The sequence below is a fragment of the Hevea brasiliensis genome, chromosome 6 (assembly GCF_030052815.1).
Source record: "Hevea brasiliensis isolate MT/VB/25A 57/8 chromosome 6, ASM3005281v1, whole genome shotgun sequence".
Lineage (NCBI taxonomy): Eukaryota > Viridiplantae > Streptophyta > Magnoliopsida > Malpighiales > Euphorbiaceae > Hevea > Hevea brasiliensis.
The window spans coordinates 2,072,638-2,092,035 of record NC_079498.1 but is presented as its reverse complement, the minus strand read 5'-3'; the positions used below and the strand labels follow the sequence as shown (position 1 = coordinate 2,092,035).

Sequence of the window (19,398 nt, the reverse complement as noted above, 5' to 3'; positions counted from 1 at the left end):
TTGATATCCTATACAACTCTCTTAATCCAATTCTTGCTCGCGAGATTAACTCGAGCTGAACTTTCTCTTAATAATCTGAATGCAGGGGTCAGCGAGATCAGTTTAAAATCATACTCATCCCAACTTATCCACATAAAGGATCGGGTCCCAACAAGTCAAGCTCCAGCCTTTTTACCCGTCCTACCCATATCCAATATCATACCGCACGCACGTCGACATATGCACACAGCTCCAAATTACCTTAAAGCGACACCGATAATAAGTTTGTCAATTAAAGATGCAATACAAACCGTGCCTAAGATTTAACAATATACATATATTTATAAGTGAATGTATGGACATGCCTTGAATGTATAATAATATTAAAATTATAAATAAAATTAATATCTACTTACAGATCAACCAATAATTACTGTGGGGCTGGATGGAAGAAGAAGGCTGACCCTGATCACCTAAACAATTATATTATGAATTTTAGTAGCACTAGTACAAAATAAGAGTTTAAAGAGTCAAAAGATGCCTTAAATTACGTTGAAAATCTGATAGAGTTTTTCCTGTACCTAGGACCTACTCAACCTGCAAAGTAGCTCAAATAACATTTCTATAATCAAAGGCCTTAGGCTCACATCTCAACAATATCACACAGCTCCTTCTGGGCTTGCAAAACCAGACAAATCCCAATAATTACACAATTCAGTTATAGGGCTTAAAACTAACATTTTGCAAAAACTAGTTAAACTAACTTAAAAAATTCTATAATCATGCCCCACAGTCCTTAACAATACTATTATACTATTGCAAAAGGAATTATAATTTTTTAGCTACCCACAAATATTTTATAGATTTTTATTCTAAATCGGGCACTAGGCAAATAAGGCAATTTGAAGTTTTGGTTTTATCTATACTGATTTTGATTCTTGAAATGCGTCCGGGGCGTCTAAAAATGATGGGATGGACTATAATCTTGACCCACTTCTGAAGTGGGTCCAACAGCTCTTTTGTCGGACCCGAAAATGCAGTACCGATCGTCGGTAGAATTTTTATGAAATGAGAATACCTACGTGAAGCCCACAATACCGAGAGTTAAAATATAATTATTATTTAATTAAACAAGCTCAATAAAGGCTTGAAAAAATACTACAAATTTGATGGGACCCACTGAAATTTTAGTGTCGAAAAAATTTAAAATTTACGTCGTTGCGAAGCTCTCGTTGAGTGGAGCATGTCGGTGGCCAAACCGGGAATTTCCATGGAATTTCCGGTTTGAGAGAAATTTAGCCTAAAAATTGAAATGAGCTAAAACTTCCTGAGCTTGATTCGGACAAACCGCTCAACAAAAATTTGTGTTTTTTGTGTTTTTGGAAAGCTCTTGAAGAGTAGAAAATGATTGGGACTGGACTCGGTCTGATTGGTGCCCGGATTAGTCAGAATCAGCTTTGGAAGTCAAAAAGTCGTGAGATGAGGGAGGGAGTTTTTTTTGGCACGTTTTTCAGTGATCTAGACAGTAGTCGGCAGCTGGGAAGGGACCTTAAGGGGGTGCCGACATATGGGGAGGGGGTGGTGGTCATGGGGAGAGAGAGAGAGAGAGAGAAGAGAGAAAATGGAAGGCAAAGGGGAGATAGGCAGAACATGTGAGGGAGGGAAGAAAATGAGAAATGGGACCGATTTGATTCGATAGATCCAATCTAGTCCGATTCCATTTGGATGGTTCGATTCAGGATATCTGAAAAATCAATTTTTACTCTGCCCTGAAACCTAAAAGGAGACCAAAAAATTCTAAAAAAATTTATGAAGTCTAAATATATTTTTAAATTTATCACATGATCTTTAAATTAATTTTTAAAAATTAATAAAGTTTATTATCTCAAGAAAATCAAACTCAATTTTGAAAATCTAAAAAATTCTAATTTAATTTCTATAATATTTAATATAATAAAATATTATAATTTACATATAAACTAATTATTTAAAAATTCAGAGTGTTACATAGAAAATTTGTCATTAATTATTTAATTGGCCAACAATAATGATAATAAATTTTTATTGTGTGTATGGTGGGCCAGTGGTGTATTCGGGTGGTCTAGTGACTTAGGTTAAGTTTTTCTGGTTCTGATTTAATAAAATATTATAATTTCCAAAGAAAAATATTGTATAGATATTGTGGGCTAATGGGGTTAACCCCAGTTGAAAAATGGAATGCTTGTGTTCTTGCATAGGCTTCGATTATGTTATAGAGTGAGGCCCAAGTGGTTTAATTCAGGACTTAAATGAGGCTAGAACTTAACAAGCCCGTCCATGTTTGAATAAAAGTTTGGGCTCTTGGAGTAGCCCAGAAGTTAAAAGGCAGAAATGGCGAGCAGCTGCTTCAAGAAGAGGCCATTGCTGCAATTTTCCTATTTGCTGGGTGACCTCACTATCTTTCCGGCGAGGAAATTAACAAGCTCATTGCGACATTAACTATGAATAAAATAAGACAGTACTTGCAAGTGCATTAAGCTGCTATTACTATTTATTGATATAAAATTGCAGATTTGACCATGTAATGCCAAGGCATTTGGGAAATTGCCACCTTCTGTCTACTAATATAAAAGAATTGAGAATTCTCTGGTGTTATCAGTAATTTAGCTTTGTTGCAATAAAGAAACAGTTTCAAGAATTCTTCTTCAAATGTCCAATGGTATAGAGGCAAGCTGCTTAATGGCAATTCTGTTTGCTCGAAGCTCAGTTAACGGTTCCATGTTTTCCAACTTTTCTGGCAACCTATCAAGTTTTGAGCAGCTGGAAGTTTTCAGAGTTTCAAGAGATTAGAAGCAACAAATGCTTTCAGGAAGATTTTTAGCTTCTTGCAGCCTATCAAATTCAACGAACAAGTTTCTTCAAATGTCCAATAGATTGGTGATCTCAACCAAACTTGGGCAACCTTGAAGCATTAAATTTCTCCAAACTAGGGAGTCCTGAGAAGCTGGTGTTTTAGCAAGGTGCTTACAATGGCTGAGAAATCAAAGATCTTGAGCTTCTCAAGAACCTACTTAAGCAAAGAGAAAAAAAAAAAAGGATAAGTAAATAAGCATGAAAAATTGAAATAATGTAACTTTATGGACAATTTCGATTCAGCCAGGGAAAACAAAGAAAAGGGTTATGACATTGACAGCATATTTTGATTCCTTTGCAGATTTCTCTGTTGTTGCTGAACTGCATTTCAAGAATTCAAAGGGCATTATAATTCTTGTCAGTAAAGCCATTTCAACTCCTCAAAAAGATTTTCACAACTCCCAGCAGAATTTAAACCATTGATTTGGAGCAATCTCAAGCAAATGATTCTGTGCTTACAGCCATAGGTGCAAAAATATTTTAGAATACATTTTCATTAATACGATTCGGAAGAGCACGAGTTTCGTCGAGCGTTTGTAGTCCAACGGTTAGGATAATTGCCTTCCAAGCAATAGACCCGGGTTCGACTCCCGGCAAACGCATTGTTCACGCACCTTCGATAATTTTAGTTTTAATTTTTTATTATTTTTTAGTTGTTATGATAGAAATTTAAATTTATTATATTTATTAAAAAATAAATTTATATACAGATTGATCTATTTATCTATAATTTATTTATATTTATAATCTACATATAAAAGTATGAATAATGGGCAAATTTATAAATAGACAAAGATATTTTTAATTTTTAATATTATTTGTAATTATATTATTTTTTATTATTCAAATTAATTTTAAACAATCATAAATTAAGGGTAAATTTATGAATATCTAAAAATACTCCTAAATTTTAATATTATTTACTATTATATTATTTTTTATTTTTTAAATTAATTATAGACTATTATATCATTATTGATCCTCTCTTAGGGAAAAAAAAAACTCTTCTTTAGATTTAATTTTTACTAAAATTTGAACTCTTTTATTTAATAGGAATGAATATTCATTAAAACTCGAACTCTTAATATTATTTAAATATTAATAGGCCTTCATGCATATAATGCAAAAAGTTTTGTGACGTTTAAAAATCATTGCAATTAATTTATGTCAAAAGTTTTAGTCAAAATTACTATTAAAATTATTATAATAACAATAATTTATATATATTTATGGTAATAATTTGTATATGTTGGGAAAATATAATCACATAGCTGTTTTATTTTAATAGTTGTTATTTACTTATGGATATAATTTAAATATTTATCACAGCAAATGATGGATAGAAAGATAAAAATAATATATGACAAAGATAATTATATTTTTATGAATAAATTTTTTTTAATTAAAATTTTAATAATTTGATGAGATAGATAATATTACACTTGATTTCAAAATTTTAGCTAAAAATATCAAAATTAAAATATTTAAATTAACATGTAAAATAGTATAAGAAGTTTATATTTTTACTACAATTAAATTTTATTTATATAAATAAAAATAATTATGAGCAATATATGCTTTTTTTTTTTTTAATTTTAATCCCCTATTATTTTGCTATTAAATTTCAAATTATAATTGGTTTCAAAGAAGTTTAAGATTGTTACGTAATATTAGTAATATTTTATATTTCAAAATTTAATTTAGAAAAAAATTTAAATTTTATTTTGCTGGCTGTGGGGTTCGAACCCACGCGTGCTTATGCACAGAAGATCTTAAGTCTTCCCCCTTAACCTCTCGGGCAAACCAGCCCCGATTTTCTCTTTTTCTGAACAAATATTAATATCCATTTTATATTCTATACGATTCCAAAGGAACCATCTAGAAGATTTACTAAAGCAAATCCAACGGCTGAGATCAAATCACACAACCAGAACTTAGACAAAGACATCAAAACCGCCTCGTAGCTGATATAAACAACCATTTCCGTTTGCTTCTCTCTTTCTGATTCGAAAAATTCTTCTGCAGCTCGCAGCTTTATTTTTTTAGCGATTCTCCTTAGGAGCGATCAGATCAAAAATGGCTGAGCATTTGGCGTCGATTTTTGGGACGGAGAAGGACAGGGTGAATTGCCCCTTTTACTTCAAGATCGGTGCATGCAGGCATGGAGACCAATGCTCTAGACTCCATAACAAGCCAACCATTAGCCCTACGCTTTTGCTTTCGAATATGTATCAGCGGCCTGACATGATTACTCCTGGCGTTGATGCTCAGGGCAACCCCATCGATCCCCGCAAGATCCAGGAGCACTTCGAGGTCTAGCTTCCCCCCCCCCCCCCCCCCTTTTTTTTTTTTTTTTTAACTCCTTACATTTCAAAATTTGAAGTTAGGGTGGATTCCAGAAGTGAATTCTAATGGGAATCGCTTATTGATTTTTGTCCTTCGTTGGTTGATTGTTTTTTGATTTTGTTGTCTGGATGGTTCTTTTCTTTTAATTTTTTTTTTGGGGTAAACACAATTTAGTACTGAGTTTTGCTTAAAATTACAAAATCGAGCAATTTTGTCCTGACCAAAATGTCCTAACTCTGTTTTCAATATGAAAACAAAAACAATATATTCCTAGTCCCTGTGTTTTGTGTTTTATTTTAGGCTCTATGAGACTTTGTTTTATTAAAGATTTAGTCTTTTGTATTTTTAAAATGGGTATCATTAAATTATTTTAAATTTAAATTATGATTTTTAAAATTATGGATTAATTATTTTAATATCAATAAAAAGTTTTGGTTAATTATAAAATCATCTACATATTTTACAATTTAAGCATTAAATATTATAAGCTCTTATACTTTTGTAGAATTCTATTTGTCATTATTATGTTATATTATATATATATATATATATATATATATATATATATATATATATATATTAGTTTTTAACATTTTTATATATATAAAAAAATAAAATATGAATTTGAATGAAATTGTTAATAAAATAAAATATCATGCTAAATTATTTTTGGATCGAAGATAGAGTTAAAGACATTTTGATATTTTTGTTAGATTTAATGGGGAATTAATGCAGGGACTAAATTGTATGTCTATTAAAATTTGAAGGACTAAATTGCTCGGCATTAAAATTAGAGGATTAAGTTTTAGGTTTCGCCATATTTCAAAATTGTCTATAAAATAAAACTTCATAGACTAAATTATTTTCTGATTAAAAATATAGTTAAAGGCACTTGGTATTTTTGTTAAATTAATGGAAACTTAATTGAGATTCTAACGATATGGACTAACTTGCAAGTTTATTAAAATGTCAGGCTTGGTTTAAAATTAAAGCCACTAAGTTGTTGGTTAAGCAAACATAGGGACTAAATTGTAGTTTACCCTTTTTTTTTATAATTGGTTTAATTTCCCAGCATCATCTTTTGGTTTGTTCTGTTGTTTTAGTAGTAATTGATATATGTGTGAATTGTGTGTTTACACCAAGACAGAAGCTAATGTAATTGATTTTATAGTTTTGTGGTTCCATTTTTGAGTGTGTGTTTACCAATTTTAGGCCAAAATGGTTTTGGTGACTTGGTTTATTTTGATTGTATTTGCATTCTGTTAATGGTGGTTTAGTTCTGATAATATTTACTTTGTTGTTGTAAAGGTGATCAATTTGGTTTGTTATCTTTCACCAGAAAATTCTGTTTGGACTTAAAATGCAGTTGTTTATTTTAAATTGCAGGATTTCTATGAGGATCTATTTGAGGAACTAAGCAAATACGGTGAAATTGAGAGCCTGAATGTCTGTGACAACCTTGCCGACCACATGGTATATTTTCTAAAACTGAAAGTTTCTCATCCTTTTGGCCATTTTCTTCTTTTTAATTCTATGACTGGTTTAAACTCATTTTTAATATCCATGAACAGGTGGGGAATGTGTATGTTCAGTTTAGAGAGGATGAGGATGCTGCAAAAGCACTTCAGAGCCTCAGCGGGAGATTTTATGCTGGTTTGCATTCTTCTTCCTGTATTATTTGTTTTGTATTTGAATTTCAGTTTCATGTTGCTTTTATGGTTTGCATGTTCTATATATGTTAGTACATTATCAGTTGGGATATCAAAATGGTTTCAGGTCGTCCCATCATTGTTGATTTCTCCCCGGTGACGGACTTCCGTGAAGCCACCTGCAGGCAATATGAAGAGAACTCATGCAACCGTGGTGGCTATTGCAATTTCATGCATCTCAAAAGGATCAGCAGGTTTTTATTTTTTTTTATTTTTAATGCACATTTTGCTGTGATGTGTAATGCTTGTATTAAAGTCTGAATTTGTGTTGTATCTTACATTCTAGGGAGTTGAGGCGTCAATTATTTGGGAGGTACCGACAAAGGTCTAGTCGCAGCCGAAGCAGAAGCCCTTATAGGTATCAAAGCCGAAGCAGAAGCCCTTATAGGCATCGTAGCCATGAACAGTACTATTATGGTGGTCGTGGTTCTGGTAGAAGGTATGATGACCGGGATCGTTATTATGAAAGTCGGAGTAGAAGGCACAGGAGTATAAGCCCTGACCACCATAGAGGACGAAGTAGAAGCCTTGGGAGAAGGCATGATAGAAGCCCTGTTAGAGAAGGCAGTGAGGAGAGGCGTGCGAAAATTGCCCAATGGAACAGGGAAAGGGAACAACAACAGGAAAATGCAAACAAGGTCAAAACTGACAGTGGCTACAATAACCATGAAGGTGGTGATAATGGCTATATGCAAAATGGCAATCAGGATCATGGATATTGGCGGTCTCTACCGCTGCAAGGAGTATATTGATATTGATCCAGTTTAGATGTCTAGTTAGTCCCCCCTCACTCTATTTTTGTGATTTAGCCGCTCCTGTAGGATTTTTTTATTTTTCTCCAGCAAATATCATCCATTCAGTAAAAATATAGCTTACAGCGCATTTTCCACTGTGCAGGTGGTGTACAGGTTCACAGTTCTGTCATATGGAATGTGAAATGTCTTTTGCATCTGTTATCTGCATTCATATTTTGCTTGATTGTGTGCTTGAATGCATGATGGCACCCCTTGAATTTTCTTGGCCAAGTTTTTTATTAACTTGTGTCAGTGACTATAACAAACTAACAATCCATAATGGACTATAACAGTTGTCATTTGAAACTAAAATCTTTTCAAGATCAAGTGTTCTGATTTGGGCAAATGCTTTCAGTTTTACTAGCTGTTTAAATGTTTGGTGATTGATTGAAGCTTTTCTTTGTAACTATACTACCGTACTAGTGTTAGCAGTAACTGTGTTCTCCAAGAATGAAAATGTGGCTAATTTGAATTGTTACTGTTGATTGCATGGATGTTTGAAATTCTTTTTTTTCTCATTGTGTGCTTGTTTTTAACATGTGTGAGCATTACACTGGGATTCTGTGATCACCACACATTCAGGCTGGTAATCAATAAATTTTCCATTCTGTATTGGATGTGTTTTTTGGTGAACTCTCCTTTGCCAGCTTTGATGATATTATTTTACAAAAAATCAACCAGAATCAGTTGAGAGCTTACATTTTTAATGAGTTTTGCAGGTTCAGGTATCCCTGCTTCACAAGACCGAGTTTTGTTCTAATAGAGCCTAATGAAATCTGTGTACAGGTTGTTGGGTTGGGGGTGCTGTCAGAGGTGGATTTACAGGATCTGTCAGATTACATTTCAAAAGCTGATCCAACTGAATTGCTCGGGCAGTAGTTTTAGGATTTGCTGGCGTGTGGTCTTGCTGCAGGTTAGGAGCTGTAATAGCAACCTGTTGCTGTTATGTTGGACTACTACTTGTTTTTCTTGGCCTTTTTTCCACTGTCATGTACCTTTTGGATTAATGTTTATAAGAGTTAGAATAAGATTGGATTCTGGACATATTTCTGATGAGCTTTTTGTTCTTTTCTTATGATTTTTATTTTTATTGGATTCTATGTTTTTACTAGGAATTGTACCAAAATGGAATCAGGTTATTTTTCTAATGGATTATTTATGCAATCATTGATGTAAGAGATTTTTTTAAGCCTGCAAATATAGTTATTTGTCTTATGCATCTTATTCATGGAAGTTGGCATTTGTCTTCAACTCTGGTGGAGATCGTCCTTTTGCGAGATACATATCAATTCACATCCTTGCATGTGCATTGGAAGGCGGAGAAGAATCGGAATTTTCCGTTCAGGCGCGGCCTGGAACTTAAGCCTCTGAGTTTAGGCTGATCGAGTTTTTTCCATTGCCACTGAATCAATTCCCTAATATTTTTAGCTTTAATTTAGTGTTGCGCTTAAATGTCAACTGTATAATAGTTGTAATTACACACTTGGGTTAACTTAGGAATTGTAGAGTCTGTTCCACAATTTTCTATTTTCTATATTTTAAGAAAATTTTAATTTTGTTTTTATAAAAAAACAAAGGAAAAAAAAAAAGAAAAACGTGATCACGTCGTCAATATTCATATTTTTTAAATTTAAAGAAATAAATTATTAAAAAATATATTTTAAAAACATTTTATCGTTAAAATTATTTTAATAGGTGCTATTAATTTATTTTATAAAAATATAATTAATTTTTTATTATAATAGATAAATATTTATAAATATTTTTTAAATAAATATTTAATTTTAATTATGAAAAGTGGAAGTTGTAGTATAAGTGTGATTATAGAAAAGTATTTAAGTTGGATTATAGAAAACTAAGGGTGTGTTTGTAGGTTTTTTGTTTTTCATTTCTAGAAAACTAAAAACTATTTTCTGTTTTCGTTTCTTATAACGTTTTTTTTTTTTTTCTATAAAGCATCTTCAACTTTTCTTATAGTTGTCATAGAAAATGAAATCCAAAATGGCCTTCACAAATTATTTTCAAATATTATTCAGCGATGAGATAATGTCTTGATGGTGGATATGGGATTGAAAAATCATTTACAAGAAAGAAATAATTGAACTAATTTCTTTGGCATTGCAGTCCAGAAAAAGAGAATGAATGAATAGATGTTATAAATTTTCTGGCCATCTTTTATAAAAACTTCGGAAATAAAAAGCAGAAAAATTAGGGGGAAAAAAGATAAAGATGGAAAGAGATGTTAATCATCTATAGCAAGGTGAATACACTGATAAAGAACAATGACTTTTCGATGGTGGAACTCAGTATGCAACCATTATAAGAGCTCTCTAGATTATAAGAAAGGATACAAGTTTAAGATGTAAAAAGTATGATTTTAATAGATAATGATAAGAAATTCATAAGAAAGAATTAAAAGGATAAAAAAAGGGGTAAAGACAACAGTGGGTTCTCGTGAAAACTGTCAATAAAGAAGTGCAAACCATCTTTTGTTTCTTGCTTTTGAAACGTTTTAAGAAAAGAGGTTGTTAAAAAATGAAATGGAAACAAGCAACTGAACAAATTTTTTATTTAATTTTGAAAAAAAAAATAAAAAACAAGAAACTGCAGCCATAACAAGCACACCCAGAAGTTAACAGTTGAAAAACGATACTTGTATTATAAACGAAAATAATAGAAAATAATTTTAAACTATTTTTAAAATATTAATTAAATTTTAAAAAATTAAAAAAAAATTAGTCTTTTGAAAAATTTGATACATTTGAACATGAATAAATTCAGACAATGTTAAAATTCGATTTGCATGGTTGTTTATTACCCTTAATTTTCTGAGAAATAAGGCTTTTAATTTACTTAATTTAATTAGATTACTCCTTCAAAAAATATACCATTTGCACCAAACAAGATATTAGTAACTGACGTAGGCAATCACTTAATGACCAAATTCTTCATCCTCCAATAAAGCCTATTCTCAGCACCTGTTTCTTTAAACCTCTCCAGACCTGTATTGAAGACTTTGAAATTCAAATTGAGTTGCCTGATATTCACTGTCATTTAATTTGTCAATGAAGTAATTCAGTTGAAATTCAATTTCCATTTAGTTTAATATGTAGTCGGTACTCTGTCCTGTAACGCAACATTTCAAAGTTCAAATTATCTTACATTAATTCATACATCATTGTTGTCAACTAATGTAAGAAATTGAAATTCAAGTAAACGTTTGAAAATTTAGCCTGGAAAATGAAATTTTGATGATTGCATGATTTCATTCCCCTGGAATTATAGTTTTCATTAGGGTAAGGTTTCAAGTTAGAATCAGTCAAATTAAATGAATAAAAATAATAATATTTTGAGGCATAAATTAGAATTTCTTTTTCCTCCATGATACATTTTCTCCTGAGATTTATAGGGTGAGGAGGCCCCTCTTCAGTCATTAAGCAACGACTTCCTGCTCAATTTGTCTTTCAATGGCTTCTTCCAAAACCTTCTCAAAATCCTCTTACTGTTCCTTCTCTAAACCAGGATGGAGTCACAACGTGTTTTTAAGTTTTAGAGGCGAAGACACTTGTAAGAACTTCACTGATCATTTCTATACTGCTCTAATTCAAGCAGGAATACCTTCATTTATTTGCTTCACCTCAATACCAAGAAAGTAAGATATCAAGTCTATATCTGTCATCTCAAACTTAGCAATCATAGCTTCCCTGAATTTTGACAACGACTTTGAATTGTTGTCAGTGAAGATCAAATCATCCACATACAAACAAACAATGGTAGTTTCTCTATCCTTGTTGGTCTTGACATACAATGTATGTTCATACTGACACTTATGAAAACTATGATCAAGAAAATAGGAGTCAATATGAGTATACGACGCCTTGGGTGCTTGTTTCAGACCGTATAAAGCTTGTTAATTTGAGTAAATTCCTTAACAATAGATACATTCTACACATCAGTACCTACTACCGATGTGTCCCTCACTAGCGCCAAATAACCTTGACAATCAGACCTCAACATCTTTTGAGCGCTGATGGCTGACACTAAGTTGTATGGAGCCACACTTTTGTCACCAGCAAAACTAAACTCTTCTATCCTAGGGATATGGAAATATACCTTTTTATTTCTGTAATCCAATGTGGCATAATGAGTTGATAATCAATCCATGCCTAAGATCACATCAAAGTCCATCACCGGTGAGAGAATTAAATTTGCCGGGAGGATCCTTCCTTCTATTACCACTGGACTCCCTAAAAAAGCCATGCCCACATCTATATTATCATTAAGAGGGTTAGCTACAGATAGGGGACACTCTAAAGTAACAAAATTTCTACCCAATCTCAAGGCATACACAGGGGAAACAAATGAGTGCGTAGTACTCGGGTCTATTAAAACACGTGTCTCGAAAGAACAAACTGGAAGAATACTTGCCACCATTACATTTGAAGCCTGAGTATCCTGGTGCATCAAAGTGAAAATCTGAGCCTGGCCTTTTCCATGAGATGCAGAACCCTGGAACTGACTCCAATACCAGATCTGCCTCCAAAGCTGTGTCCTCCCTGACCACGACCCTGCTGGCCACTAAACTGGCTACCTGTCATACTCGAAGTACCAGGGTGTAGCTGGCGCGGTGCATTAGCAATAGAACCCTGAGACCCCATCTGATGCTCACTAAACATAGGACATTCCTTGGCAAAATGACTCAACTGGCCATATCTGAAGAATTCAACTGAACTTATCAAGCAAGGCCCTAAATGTACTCTCCCACATTGGATACAAGATGCAAAAAAGGACCTTAAACCATATCCAAAATTGCTGTAGCTTGAGCTTTGACCACTACTAGAACCATATCCCCATATAAACCCTCTAGATCCGTGTCTGAGACCTCCCTTCTTGTTACCTCTAACCTTGCCACTGTAGTGGCTCTGGCTGCCACCACCCATAGTGCTCATATAGGGTGTACTAGATGACCCTTCAGCTTTATTCTTCTTTGCTCTACCTCCATCATTACCCGTGTAACTAATTTTATCTGTCGGGCCCTATCTACTACTAAATTAAAAGGCTGGTCTGACAACATGGCCAGGTATGCATACTTCCTGTCCAGCCCTTTCAGGAATCCCTTCACCTTCATGTTTTCTGTGGCCATGGTAGTAGGACCATACCTGCTCAGCTCTAAAAACTCCAGAGCATGCTCATCCACTGACCTCCTATTCTGTCTCAAAACTTCAAAGGCCTACTGCTTCTGGTCCCTAAAGCTCTCTGGCACAAATCTATTAATAAACAGTTTTACAAACTATGCCCAACATAGACCCTCAATCCGAGAGAGTACATAATTGGTCATCCACTTTCTCGGCACAAGTCCCATCACATGCTACACACACTCTATCAGTCTTCTGTCTGTCAGTTGTAGCTCCACTCCTACCTATCTGTAAGAGTCTAAAAATTGATATACATCTTCTGTAGTATTATAAGTTCTAGGCACCAACTTTTTAAAATTAATTATCTATTTATAGGGTTTGGCTCTCTGAACTGGGGGCTGCTACTATGGAGGGTTGAATATATATTGGGCCATCATGTTTATGGTCCTCTGTAGACTCGCCAGGGTGGCAACCATTGAATCTATAGGGCCTTGGGCCATAAATGACTGTTCCTGAGGTTTTGGCTGCTCTTCCACCTGAACAGCCCTGGGTCTCCCACCATGCCTTCTTGGGGCAAGTGCCTCATCCTGTGCCTATATCTCATTCGGCACTTCCAGCTCTGGTGCCATGGCTGCTCTTCTACCTCTACGCATACTTCGTGAAATTCAATAGTATTAGCCCATAAAACCAAAACAACTTATCATACATATTTACATATTCATAAACACACACAGGTACACCAGGCATAAACTAGATGCAAGGATAACAAAGCAAGGACGAATATGGACCCAATACTCTGCATGTGACCTCCTAAAAGACTCTTCTGAAGATTCTAGGTACACACCTTCTTATGAACCTATAGCCTAAGCTTTGATACCAACTTTGTCATGACTTAAATTCTGGGCCGAACTAGCCCTAGGACTTGGGTCAGTATAAAGCCCTCAAAGCCTGTAGTAAGCCTACTATTTCTAGCCCACCAATGAGACCCATAATTAAAACCCAATTTTGAGAAAATAAACGGATAAAGTCTGATCATAAATTAAACTATCTAACAGGGAGCAATAACTCACCGACCTATAATACATAAAATATCTCAATTTAGAGAGCTCAGTTCACACTCACAATCCTCAAACATATAAATAATCAAATGAGAGTTCAGCTCCCTCATCCACAGAATAATCTATCTCTTGTACCCATGCACATTCACATAAATAATATTACAACTCCAAAATTTAGTTATTACAAACCCAGATAAATATTACACTATTGATACATGCAGAGTTCTAAAATGGAAATAAGGAAAAATAAGAATACAAATAAACTTTTTTGATTAAACTTCTTTGACTAAATCTACGAGAAAGATGGTAGGTTATTCTCAAAAGAGATCCTTCTATTGCCTGGAAAAAATATGAAAAATAAGAGTGAGCATTCGACTCATAGAGTAAGATATTGATTTTAAATATAATTTCTATAATTATCTAAGTCTAATATATTCTTAATTATGAAATGCAACATACACACATAAATCCAAACAAATCAAATAATATTCACACAAAAGATAATTTGGAGCACTCACACACTCGTGTGACACATCAATGTATGTACATATATGGGAGCTGATCCCCTATACAACTCTCTTAATTCCAACACCTGACAATGAGATCAACTCTAGTCAGACTTTCGCTTAATAATCTAAATACAGGGGTCAGTGAGATCAATTTAAAGCCGCACTCATCTCGACTTATTCACGAAACGGATCGAGTTCTAGTGAGTTAAGCTCCAGCCGTAACTACTCGTCCTACCCATATTCATAATCACACCACACGCATGCAGACATGCTCACACAGCTTGAAATTATCTTAAGGTGACATTCATAATAATTTCATCATATAGATATGTAATACAAGGCGTGCCTAGTAATTAACTATATACATATATTTATAAGTAAATGCATGGGTAAGCCTTGAATATATAATAGTATAAAAATTATAAATAAAATCAACATCTACTTGGAGATCCACCAGATATCACTGTGGTAGTTAGGTGGAAGAAGAAGGTTGACTCTGATCACCTAAATAATTATATTATGAATTTATTATTACTAACCCAAAACAAGAATCTAAAGAGGCAAAGAGACCCTAATTTATGCCAGAATTTCAGTAAAATTTTTCCTGCATGTAGGGCCTAATCAACCTACAAAGTAATCCAAACAACACTTCTACAACCAAAAGCCTCAAGCCCACATTTCAACAACATCATATGGCCCCTCTTGGGCCTACCAAATCAGACAAAACTCAAACAATCATACAATTTAGCTATAAAGCTTAAAACTAATATTTTTCAAAAACCATCCAAACCAGCTTCAAAAATTCTATAAATATGCTCCATAGTCCTTAACAATACTATAAGGCTATTGCAAAAAGAATTATAAATTTCTGGCAACTCACAAATATTTTATGAATTTTCTTCTAAACTCAGCATCACGCAAAAAGAGCAACTTAAAGTTTGGGTCTATTTATGCCAATTCTGACATTGGAAGGCATCTGGAGCATCTAAAAATGGTGAGAAGGACTGTAATATTGACCTACTTCTGAAGTGGGTCCGGTAGAAAATGCGGTCCTAGTCACTGGTGGAATTTTCGCAAAACGATAATACCTAAGCAAAGCCCACAACATCAGGAGTTAGAAAATAATTTTTATTTAATTAATCAAGCTCATTAAAGACTCAAAATAACACTGCAAAGCTCATGAGACCCATTGAATTTTCGATGCCAAAAAGATTTGAAATTTATGTTGTTGCGAAGCTCTCGCTGAGTAGAGCGTGCTAATAGTCTCGGAATCGCCGTGGAGTTCCCGATTTGGGAGAAACCTAGCCCAAAAATTGAAATTGGCTAAAACTTCCTAGGCTTAATTTAGACAAATCGCTTAATGAAAATTGATGTTTTAGGTGTTTTTGGAAAGCTCTCGAAGAGTAGAACACATTGGGGGCTGGACTTGGTCCAGTTGGTGGTCGGATTGGCTGGATTCAGGGAGAGAAGATAAAACAACATGCCTTAAAAGGGGGAGTTTTTGGGTGGCAATTTTGACCAAAAAAGGAGGCGACAGTGGAGGGGAAGGGCAGCTGATGGAGCATTGGCGTGTGGGGAAGGCTGGGGGGTGGCCAGCTGACGGTGGGGGAGGGAGGAGAGAAAGAAAAGAGAAGAAAAAAGGGAGGAGGAAGGTGACGTGCGGGGAAAGGAAGGTGGAGGAAAAAAGAAGGCCGGTCCAATTCAATCAGTCCAATTCGATCCGTCTAATTCAATCTAATTTGATTTGGCTGGTTTGATTTAGGGGACCTAAAATTCGATTTTTACTTTGCTTTGGGACCCAAAATAAGGCTCGAAAACTCTAAAAAAAATTACAAAAAAATAAAAAAAATTTGTGAAGTCTATATATATTTTTAACCTTGTCACGTGGTCTTTAAATTAATTTTTAAAAATTGATAAAATTAATTATCTTAAGAAATCAAACTCGATTTTGAAAACTCAGAAAATTCAAATTAAACACCATAATATTTAATACATTAAAATATTATAATTTTACATATAAAATAATTATTTAAAATTTTGGGGTGTTACAAATAGTCTCAATTGCTCCCCCAAACCCACTCGAGCATGCACCTCTAAGGACCACGGCAGAGCCATCACATGTTCCACCACCACGTGTACCAAGAGTCTTTACTCCATCAGTTTGCTTTTCTCCAAAAGAGTGCTTTCCTACTTCATTGGGCCTAGTAAGGGTCTCCCGACTCTTTCATGCATGTTTCAGAGCACTATGAGAATTACTGACCACCGTTTCCATACTCGTCCTTACAGAACCATCAGCTTTGATACTAGTTTGTTACAGTAGGCATGCAAATCTAAGGCACACAATAAATCGTATAATTACACAATATAGAAAAGAGAAGAAGAATAACATAGGATTTAACATGGTTCGACTATAAAGTATACAGATACGAGCAAAACAAGAGAAAAAGTTTCACTATGATGAAAAAGCAAGATACAATCACTCAAAACTCTCAAAACCTAGCCCTAGTGTATTTCTCAAATATCTCACAACTCTATCAGCCTGTGCCCTTTGCTACCACCACAGATCTCACTTTTTATCCCAATTAGATCACAACGGAAAGCTTTCAAGTTGGGTCCATAAAGACATCCAAAATTCAAGCCACATAAAAATAATAATTATTTTCCTTGACTTGAATTCTCGCCATCATCAACAAAATCACCACAATAACTTTGTCTTTCCATATGCCCTCGCAAGGGCACTAATAAGAGCTATAAACACCAACCAAGTCTAGGCAAAGCCTAAACTTGCTGACTGAAACTCCCTTGGTCATCATATCTGCTGGATTATCATGTGTAGAGACTTTCTGTACAACTACAATCTCCTGAGATACAATGTCCCAAATAAAGTGATATCTGATATCAATGTATTTAGTTCGCATAGTACATCTGATTTTTTGTAAGATGTATTATACTCTAATTGTCACAAAACATTGTTGGCTTATTCTGTATCAACCCAAGATTACTTGCTAAATCCTTTAAACATAAAGCTTCCTTTACTTCCTCTGCTAAAGCCATATATTTAGCCTCTATGGTGGACAAAGCAACTGTAGCTTACAATGTTGCCTTCCAACTGATAGCACTTCCAGAGAGAGTATTCAGAGATCTCCTTTTATCTAAGTCCCCTACGAAATCTGAATCCACATAGCCAATAACTGTATCACTCATCTTAGCCCTATCAAATGTTAGACCAATATCTATAGTACCCTTTAAATACCTTTGAATCTATTTCACTGCCTACCAATGCTCTTTCCCAGGACACGTTATATAACTAGTCACAACACTAACTGTATGTAAAATGTTAGGTCGAGTGCAAACCATAGCATACATGATGCTACTAACAATACTCGAATCAGGAACACTGAACATGTGCTTCATCTCCTAATCTGTTTTTAGTGACATATCTATAGATAACTTGAAATGGGCAGCAAACAAAATAGTTTCAGGTTTAGTATTATTCATGTTAAAACACTTAAGCACTTTCTCAATATAGGCTTGCTAAGACAAGAAAACCTTTCCAACACTTTTATCCCTAGTAATTTCCATTTCCAATATCTTCTTTGCAGCACTCAAATCCTTCATCTCAAACTCATCACTCAACTGCTTTTTCAGAATGTTAATCTGTGACATGCTTTTAGCAATAATAAGCATGTCATCCGCATACAATAGTAAATGGACAAAGAAATCATCTGAAAGGTTTCTATGATACACACAACTATCATATGAACTATGAATAAAGCCATTACGAGCCATGAATGTATCAAATCTTTTACGCCACTGTCTAAGCGACTATTTTAGACCATATAAAGATTTTTTAAGCAAGAAAACATGGTTTTCATACCTAGAATGATGAATCTCTTAGGCTGACTCATATAAATTTGCTCCTTTAGCTTACCATGCAAAAATGTTGTCTTCACATCTAGTTGCTTGAGCTCTAGATCATGAAGAGCAACTATAGTAAGTAAGACCCTGATAGAACTGTGCTTCACAATTGGAGAAAAAACTTCATTAAAGTCAATCCCCTTATTCTGAGTAAAGCTTTTTGCTACCAACTGTGCCTTATATTGAAATGCTTTAACCCCTAGAGTGGCTTCCTTTTTCTTGAACACCCATTTGTAGCCTATCACTTTCTGTCCCTTAGGCAATGTTACAAGCTCCTAAGTCTGATTCTTGTGAAGAGATTCAATTTCTTCACCTATAACACTGACCCACTAATCTGTATTTGAATAAGAAATAGATTTATGCACATCAACTATCTCAGCAATTGACAAGGCAAACACAATTAGATTTGTGTATGTATATCTCTATGGGGGTCTAATTTGTCTTCTCTCTCTACCAGTTGCAATACTATACGATTTCTATTGCTGTTGTTGAGGTGCATCCTCTTGTTGATTAAGATTTTGCACCTCATCCTCTGAATCACTGGATTGAACTGCTGAAGTATCAATATCAAGCTCCACCTATTCTAACACTGTGATCTGATTCTGTTATTGACTTCTCCTTCTGACTATCCAATGAAGCAAACTCATTAAATGTCATAACCCCTATGATAATTAATCTTGGTGACTTTAGATCATTGCAAGACAACCTGTAGCATTTCACTTAGATGCATACCTTAGAAATATGTATTTTCTTGCTCTCGGCTCAAGTTTACCACCCCTCACATGAGCATAAGCAGGACAACCAAATACTTTTAGCTAAGAGTAATCAACAGGTGAATCGGACCAAATCTCAAAAGGAGTTTTGTACTCAATAATTGTAGATGGAGATCTATTAACCAAGAAATAGGCTGTATTAATTGCTTTAGCCTAGTAGTCCTTTCTTAAACCTGAATGTGAGAGCATGCTTCATGCTCTGTCATAAAGTGTTCTGTTCATGTGTTTTGCAATACTATTCTATTGTGGTGTCCTTGTACAAGTGCGGTGTCTCACTATACCTTC

At 34.3% G+C, this 19,398-nt stretch overlaps 1 protein-coding gene and 2 non-coding genes across 5 annotated transcripts; 2 read left to right on the top strand and 1 right to left on the bottom strand.

Annotated features, from left to right (window-relative positions):
- The first annotated feature begins 3,401 nt into the window (after positions 1-3,401).
- TRNAG-UCC (transfer RNA glycine (anticodon UCC)) lies at positions 3,402-3,473 on the top strand. The gene has a single exon. It is a non-coding gene; the product is annotated as a tRNA-Gly (tRNA).
- A 1,123-nt stretch (positions 3,474-4,596) lies between these two features.
- Positions 4,597-4,679, bottom strand: TRNAL-UAA (transfer RNA leucine (anticodon UAA)). The gene has a single exon. It is a non-coding gene; the product is annotated as a tRNA-Leu (tRNA).
- Positions 4,680-4,826: 147 nt separating this feature from the next.
- Positions 4,827-8,766, top strand: LOC110649957 (splicing factor U2af small subunit B). Of its 3 annotated transcripts, none has more exons than XM_058148171.1 (6): positions 4,827-5,184; positions 6,604-6,690; positions 6,789-6,870; positions 6,994-7,120; positions 7,213-7,701; positions 7,824-8,766. In XM_058148171.1, the coding sequence occupies exons 1-5, from the start codon at positions 4,948-4,950 to the stop codon at positions 7,676-7,678; spliced, it is 999 nt and encodes a 332-aa protein (XP_058004154.1). In that variant the 5' UTR covers positions 4,827-4,947; the 3' UTR covers positions 7,679-7,701; positions 7,824-8,766. The 3 variants fall into 3 exon arrangements, with proteins under 3 accessions (XP_058004154.1, XP_058004155.1, XP_058004156.1); XM_058148173.1 differs by having other exon boundaries at positions 4,841-5,184; positions 8,507-8,766; XM_058148172.1 differs by having other exon boundaries at positions 4,840-5,184; positions 7,213-8,766.
- Positions 8,767-19,398: the final 10,632 nt, after the last annotated feature.